This window comes from Salvelinus sp. IW2-2015, unplaced genomic scaffold (genome assembly GCF_002910315.2).
Source record: "Salvelinus sp. IW2-2015 unplaced genomic scaffold, ASM291031v2 Un_scaffold6256, whole genome shotgun sequence".
Taxonomy (NCBI): domain Eukaryota; kingdom Metazoa; phylum Chordata; class Actinopteri; order Salmoniformes; family Salmonidae; genus Salvelinus; species Salvelinus sp. IW2-2015.
In genome coordinates this window covers 9,757-18,013 of record NW_019947519.1, presented here as the reverse complement: position 1 = coordinate 18,013, position 8,257 = coordinate 9,757, and the positions used below count along the sequence as shown (strand labels likewise).

The following is an 8,257-nucleotide window of genomic DNA, read 5'->3' as shown; positions in this document are numbered from 1 at the left end:
TTACACTTTGTAGTCAATTTTGAAGAAAAACAAAAACAAATAATCTGACTCTTATCGATGCCACATCGATGCTGTTTTCAACCAGAGAAGTTGTTGCCTTCGGTGTCTCTTTAAGCCATTGTGTGTTCATTAGAGACACTTGTGTGTGGATGCTGGCAGCTGTTTATCTTGGCACAGGGGCAYGGCACTGGGATTAGCACACACAGTCCATGGCTCAGATACACCAGGCCCAGTGGCTTAGAAATGTGTGACGCCTGTACTGCCTCTGTGCTTTTTATCTGGCTTTCTTGGTTTTACAATCTGTTTGTGACTTTTTCGAAAACCAGATACTAGTTATTTTGACTATGACACACACTATGACACACAACACTGTACTACATCATGTGACAGTGACACATACATCTTTTAATGCGTATCTCCTTCCCGCATGAATCCCTTCTACCCTCATGGAACCCCCTCTTCCCTCATTGAACCCTCCTCTTCCCCTACCATACGATGAACCTCCTTCTCCCTCATGAACCTCTCTTCCTCTGCAACCTCCTCTCCCCCATGGAACCCTCCTCTTCCCTCATGGAATCCTCTTCCTCATGGAACCTCCTCCTTCTCCTTCATTGAACTCCTCTTCACCTCATTTGAACTTCCCGTAACACTCTTCCTCATGGAACCTCCTCTTCCCTCATGGAACGCTCCTCTTCTCAGAAACCTCCTCTTCCCTCATGGAACCTCGCTCTCCCTCATAACCTCCTCTCCCCATGGCGCCTCACCCCATAACTCCTCTCCCATGGAACTCCCCCTCATGTTTCATCAAAAGTATAGCCAGCCGATGACCGTAATATAGTCGTCCCTACTGGTATAATCATGTGCCGATATATGATGTCATTGTGTTGCCTGCCTCCTCTAAACTCTCTCTATTTTAATTATCTTCTCAGCTGGAATGTCCTGAGTCAGTCCCCCGGTCCAGAGAAGAACTCCCAGCATCAGCCAGTGCTGATGGGACCTGCTTCTCCACGATGAGTCTTCAAGATGGCGGCTGTGGCTATGCTAGCGCCAATTTGGCGGCTAACGCGGCCAGCGGCAGCATGCGGCGGCGCCTGGAGGACCAGGAGTTCACCCTGCGCGTCTACCCAGGCGCCCTGGCCGAAGGCACCATCTACTGCCCCGTGGGCGCCCGCAAGAGCACCACGGCTGCCGAGGCCATCGAGCGCCTGCTGGAGCGTCTGAGCCTGGACCGTACCAAATGCTACGTGCTAGCCGAGGTGAAGGAGTTCGGCGGGGAGGAGTGGATCCTCAACCCCAGTGACTGCCCCGTCCAGCGGATGATGCTGTGGCCCCGCAACGCCCTAGAGAACCGCTGTGGCCTGGGCAGTGGGGAGGACTACCGCTTCCTGCTCCGAGAGAAGAACCTGGACGGCTCCATCCATTATGGAGGGAGTCTCCAGATGTGGCTGCGCGTGACCGAGGAGCGCCGCCGCCTGGTGGAACGGGGTTTTCTGCCCCAGCCAGCAGGGGGTGAGCACCCGGCCGACCTGTGCGCTCTCCCTGAGCTGACGGAGCGCGCYCTGCTGGAGAGCCTCCGCTCACGCTTCCGTCAGGAGAAGATCTACACCTACGTAGGCTCCATCCTCATCGTCATTAACCCYTTCCAGTTCCTMCCCATCTATAACCCCAAGTACGTCAAGATGTACGACAACCACGCTCTGGGAGACATGGAGCCGCACATCTACGCCGTGGCGGACGTGGCCTACCACGCCATGCTGCAGCGGCGGAGGAACCAGTGCATCGTCATCTCTGGGGAGAGCGGCTCGGGAAAGACCCAGAGCACCAACTTCCTGATTCATCACCTGACCGCCCTCAGCCAGAAGGGATTTGCCAGTGGGGTGGAGCAGATAATCCTGGGGGCGGGGCCTGTGTTAGAGGTAAGGTTGTGATTGGTTTGTTGACGGCCGTGGGGGGATAATGTGTGTGTGTGTGTGGGAGACTGCAACTCAGCATACACAAGAATGAATGTGATCGATGTGTTGTGAAATCTAGGTCATGCCTGCTGACTGTATTAACCTAGAAAGACAAGTAGAGGTGCTGCATGTAAGGATGGTATATGTAAGGATATGTACGGATAGGATATGTAAGGATAGGATATGTAAGGATAGTATAAGGTAAGGATATAAGCATTGTATATACTTTACTTTTACTTTACTGACTTTATTGTTGCAGTGTCATGTACACGTTTAAATGTAAAGTAAGGATTTATGTAAGGATGGTAAACTAGCGGTTGCCAGCTCAGCCCCCATGCTAGCATGAGATTTAAGGCTATGATGAAATCACTGTCTCATCCCTCTTTACCCCATCCTTTCCCTCATGCAGTGACACCTCCTTGAGACTTGAAGTAACTGTAAATGAGACAAATGATTGGCAGCTTGCTGACTGTGAGGCATAGGGAAGTGGGGGGGGGGGAATGATATGTCATGGTTACAGAGAGGAAGTGCATTATGAAAGCCCTGTAAATAGGTTGTTTCACTAGCAGCAGTATGTATTTTAAGCATGAGACAAAGCATGTCACTGTGGATTGTAGGCATGTTTTGTTTTCCAGATTGGGTCGTCTCGACATGGCAGAACCTATATTTATCTGCTATTGCAACATATGAGWTGACGCATATATATGTTATTGACCTAGGAACTGTGCTTGGACATTTTATAGCGTTTGAGAAAACCTTAATGCACCATTGCCTAATACAGATGGGAGTCAGAGGCAATTATGGATTTTGGATTAGCGTTTTGATTTGGATGTATGAAAAGGCCAAGGACTACTAAAGGGCACACTCTCATTTTACATACAGTACCAGTCAAAAGTTTGGACATACCTACTCATTCAAGGGTTTTTCTTAATTTTTACTATTTTATACAWTGTAGAATAATAGTGAATACAAAAACTATGAAATAACACATATGGAATCATGCAATAACCAAAAAAGTGTTAAACAAATCAAAATAGCCACCCTTTGCCTTGATGACAGCTTTGCACACTCTTGGCATTCTCTCAACCAGCTTCAACTGGAATGCTTTTCCAAAGTCTTGAAGGAGTTCCCACATATGCTGAGCACTTGTTGGCTGGTTTTCCTTCACTCTGCGGTCCAACTCATCCCAAACTATCTCAATTCGGTTGAGGTTGGGTGATTATGGAAGCCAGGTCATCTGATGGAGCACTCCATCACTCTCCTTCTTGGTCAAGTAGCCCTTACACAGCATGGAGGTGTGTTGGGTCATTGTCCTGTTGAAAAACAAATGATAGTCCCACAAAGCGCAAACCAGATGGGGTGGCGTATCTCTGCAGAATGCTGWGGTAGCCAGGCTGGTTAAGTGTGCCTTGAATTCAAAATAAATCACAGACAGTGTCACCAGCAAAGCACCATCACACCTCCTCCTCCATGCTTCACGGTGGGAACCACACATGTGGAGATCATCCGTTCACTCTGCATCTCACATCTCACTTTTGGTTCCACGGCGGTTGGAACCAAAAATCTCAAATTTGGACTCATCAGACCAAAGGATAGATTTCCACCGGTCTAATGTCCATTGCTCTTGTTTCTTGGCCCAAGCAGGTCTCTTCTTCTTGTTGGTGTCCTTTAGTAGTGGTTTCTTTGCAGCAATTCGACCATGAAGGCCTGATTTCAAGCGGTCTCCTTTGAACAGTTGATGTTGAGATGTGTCTGTTACTTGAACTCTGAAGCATTTATTTGGGGTGCAATTTCTGAGGCTGGTAACTAATGAACTTATCTGCGGTAACTCTGGGTCTTCCTTTCCTGTGGCGGTCCTCATGAGAGACAGTTTCATCATAGCGCTTGATGGTTTTTGCGACTGCACTTGAAGAAACTTTCAAAGTTCTTGAAATGTTCCGCATTGACTGCCCTTCATGCCTTAAAGTAATGATGGACTGTCATTTCTCTTTGCTTAATTGAGCTGTTCTTACCATAATATGGACTTGGTCTTTTACCAAATAGGGCTGTCTTCTGTACACCAACCGTATCACAACACAACTGATTGGCTCAAACACATTAAGAGGGAAAGAAATTCCACAAATTAACTTTTAACAAGGCACACCTGTTAATTGAAATGCATTCCAGGTGACTACCTCATGAAGCTAGTTGAGAGAATGCCAAGAGTGTGCAAAGCTGTCATCAAGGCAAAGTGTGGCTACTTTGAAGAATCTCAAATATAAAATATATTTTGATTTGTTTAACACTTTTTTGGGTTACTACATGATTCCATATGTGTTATTTCATAGTTTTGATGTCTTCACTATTATTCTACAATGTAGAAATAAAGTAAAAATAAAGAAAAACCCTGGAATGAGTAGGTGTCCAAACTTTTGACTGGTATTGTAAGTCTGAGTTGTGAYGGCTTCTCAGTGCTTGTGACTGTTTATGTGATTGGCCGCAATGGGAACCTCTGTCGAGTTTTCAGCCTACAGAGTTTGTTTTTCAGTGGCCATTTTGTCTGCCATGAGTCACGACACACCAACACTKCTGCGCATACGGTGAGGTCATGGTCAAATGTGCACTCTCTCACCATGTAAATGACATGTGGACCTAATGCAGTTAAGCAGGCCTATATATGGTAAATTGGCGATACGGGATACAGGAAATCATAAATCTGTTTTTACAAGACCTTATTCGAGTMCAATCTTCCCGGAGATCTTCTGTTGAAAGAGAATAGAAAACGTACAGTTTTAAAATGTCTGGGAACCTTGTGATGGATCTTGTTAGCGCATAACTGTTGTTGTCTAAGGCTTATTTACCGCTGTTAGCATCCTCGAGGCAAGTAATAAGTCACTGACCTCGTGTGAACCAGTTACCAGGTGTAGATATTTGACATAGGTGAATCTGAGCACCTCTCAGGCTCTCAATGCCAATGTGGCGGCTCTTTTATCTAAAACCTGTTTTGATAAGAGTAAGGGTAATTGTAAACATGTTTGTTCGTCAATCACCTTGCTGAGGGGTGGGAACTGAACTGTTGAGCTTCTGTGTGGAGGAAGAGGGGGAAGGGAAAGGGAGCAACACCAGGACCTTGTGTCTGTCTCAGAGCAGGCATGTCCACTATCTCTCTGATGATAGCATCTCTGTCTATAGAACAAGCAGACTCATTGAGCCATGTTAGACTGTGCAACTGAACAGGAAGAGCAATGCATTAGTGAACAAGTCATTAAGTTTATTTGATCTCTCTTTTAGAAGAAACCACATTCCTTACAATTAAAGTACTTAAAAAAATAATAACTCAATAACAGTTAACCTGACTGTGTGCTTTTCTAGCCAATTGGTCTTCTAGACCTACTTCCTATTCTATAGGTAGAAGATAACAACTTCCTGTTCTATAGGTAGACGATGACAACTTCCTGTTCTATAGGTAGAAGTTGACAACTTCCTGTTCTACAGGTAAAAGATAACAACTTCCCGTTTTATAGGTAAAATATAACAACTTCCTGTTTTATAGGTAAAATATAACAACTTCCTGTTCTACAGGTAAAATATAACAACTTCCTGTTTTATAGGTAGAAGATAACAAGCCTTGAATAAAGTAGTCGGTAGTAATGACATTAAATTGGTCCCCTTAACCAGCTGAACATCCCAGTCTCCCTTTGATATACAGCAGCAGTATAGAGTGGAGAATGTATCACTCCGGGTTTCCTCTAGGGCTAGACGATATGGCCAAAATATCATAGCACCATTTTTTTTTCACATTTATGACGGTATTTTATGTTTTATATGACCTTAGGGTATTCAGATAAATTATAAGTGGGGCTTTCTTCATTCTAATTTGTTTTATACTGTTCAATCTGACCAACCAAAAATACATTTCTGCATTTCCTGCACTCGTTTGTTATTCATGCTTCACCTATTCCGCTCGGATTTAGAAGATACCGTTGCACAAACAACATGCTGATCTAGGCCTACACCAGCACTGCTTTCAGGCTGCTACGTTTGCTAAGACTCTTTGTACATGTAGCTAGCCAGCTAACTAGCGATTAGCATTAGCGGGCTAACGTGATTTATTTTAGCCACAAATTGCTAAGAAAAGACAARCTAGCTGTTTGCTGACAGTAMGATGCACAAACTAATAGTGTMATTATAGAACGTTTGTGGATTTATATTAGGAAGCAAAGTGAAAGCCTGCATCGTTGTCACCAACATCTTGTTGCCTCTGACCATGGAGACGGAGTGAACGGCATGGTGACAGGGGGCAGGTCTTGGCGTAGCGGCGTGTAAGAGACGACGGTGCGAGACGACTCAGGTAGTCAACTGAGTAAAGTATAAAAACAGACATTTAAACACGCCGGGAGATGTGTATCACGTTTAACAAACCAAACATTGAAATACCGTTATAAAAGTTCAMGTAAAAACACAAAACGGTCCATCAATACCGGTAAAATACGGTACACCGCCCAGCCCTAGTTTCCCATGGGTATAGATCTAGGATCAGCTTCCTCTCCCCCAATCCTAACTCAGGGGGCAACTTCACCGTACTCTAGGAGGTATCAGGGGCTGACTGTGAATACCCATGGGAAACTTGGGGCGGCAGGTAACCTAGTGGTTAGAGCGTTGAGCCAGTAACCTAGTGGTTAGAGCGTTGGGCCAGTAACCAGCAGGTAACCTAGTGGTTAGAGCGTTGACTAGTAGCCTAGTGGTTAGAGCGTTGGACTAGTAGCCTAGTGGTTAGAGCGTTGGGCCAGTAACCAGCAGGTTACGCAACCTAAGCACCAAGCACCAAGCACCAAGCTCTAACAAGCACCTTAGCACCAAGCCACCTAGCACTAAGCACCTAGCACCAAGCACCTAAGCACCAAGCAACCCAGCACTAAGCCCTAGCACTAAGCACCCAATAGCACTCACTAGCACCACTAGCACCTAGCACCAAGCACCACACACGCACACACTAGCACCATAGCACACATAGCACCCAAGCACCTAGCAGCACCTAGCACCGTAGAATAGCACTCCCTAGCGCACCCCGGGTATAAAACCCCTGCTGTCCTCTGAAAAACTCTGTACTGTCGAGAGGTTCGCTACGTCTTTATTCTAAGAGATTTGGGATTTCTTATTTACATCATCAAATAAAATAAAATGTATTTAAAAGCCATTTTAACGTCAGCAGACGCTTAAAGTGCTTTACAGAAACCCTGCCTAAAACACACCAATAGCAAGCAATGCAGATAATGTAGGCTAGAAATGCAGGAACCTAGGAAGAAACCTAGAGAGTAACCAGGCTCTGAGGTGTACAAGCATTCCTGCAGTGATACGCCATCCCATCTGGTTTGCGCAAAGTGGGACTATCATATGTTTTTCCAACAGGATAATGACCAAAACAACACCTCCAGGCTGTGTAGGGCTATTTGACAAAGAAGGAGAGTGATGAATTGCTGCATTAGATGACCTGGCCTCTACAATCACCCGACCTCAACCTTATTGAGATGGTTTGGGATGAGATGGACCGCAGAGTTAAGGAAAAGGAGCCAACAAGTGCTCAGGGTATATGGGAACTCCATCAAGACTGTTGGAAAAGCATTCCAGGTGAAGCTGGTTGAGAGAATGCCAAGAGTGTGCAAGCTGTCTAGAGGCAAAGGGTGGATACTTTGAAGAATCTTAAATATAAATATATTTTTTGATTGTTTAACACTTTTTTGGTTACTACATGATTCCATATGTGTTATTTCATAGTTTTGGAATACCCTGGAATGAGTAGGTGTGTCCAAACTTTTGACTGGTACTGTGTGTGTGTGTATATATATATATATATATTATATATATTATATATATAATATATATATATATATATATATATATATATATATATCTGTTCCATTAGCCTGGAACCGAAGTAGCAGGCATACCCACTGATCAGATAAAGATGACTAATGTGGCATCGCCTGGATGAAGTTGACCTCAGTACACTGTAATAGAATGTGAAGTGGGGGAGGGGGGCGCACACATTGCTCTGCAGGCAGGGGGAGGGAGAGAGCCAGAGCCAGAGCCAGAGAGTGAGAGAGAGCGATGAGAGGTGAGGAGAGAGAGAGAGAGTAGAGAGAGAGAGAGAGAGAGAGAGAGAGAGAAGAGAGAGAGAGAGAGAGAGAGAGAGAGAGAGAGAGAGAGAGAGAGAGAGAGAGAGCAGAGAGATGAGAGAGGATAGAGAGAGAGAGAGAGAGAGACAGAGAAGAGAGAGAGAAGAGAAAAGAGAGAGAGAGAGAGACAAGAGACAGAGCAACAAGAGG

The 8,257-nt window shown here is 45.2% G+C and overlaps 1 protein-coding gene across 1 annotated transcript; it reads left to right on the top strand.

Moving 5' to 3' along the window:
- The first annotated feature begins 938 nt into the window (after positions 1 to 938).
- LOC112078782 (unconventional myosin-IXAb-like) lies at positions 939 to 1,928 on the top strand. The gene has a single exon (XM_024144915.2). It carries the CDS (start codon positions 1,011 to 1,013, stop codon positions 1,926 to 1,928), a length of 918 nt encoding a protein of 305 aa, XP_024000683.1. The 5' UTR covers positions 939 to 1,010.
- Positions 1,929 to 8,257: the final 6,329 nt, after the last annotated feature.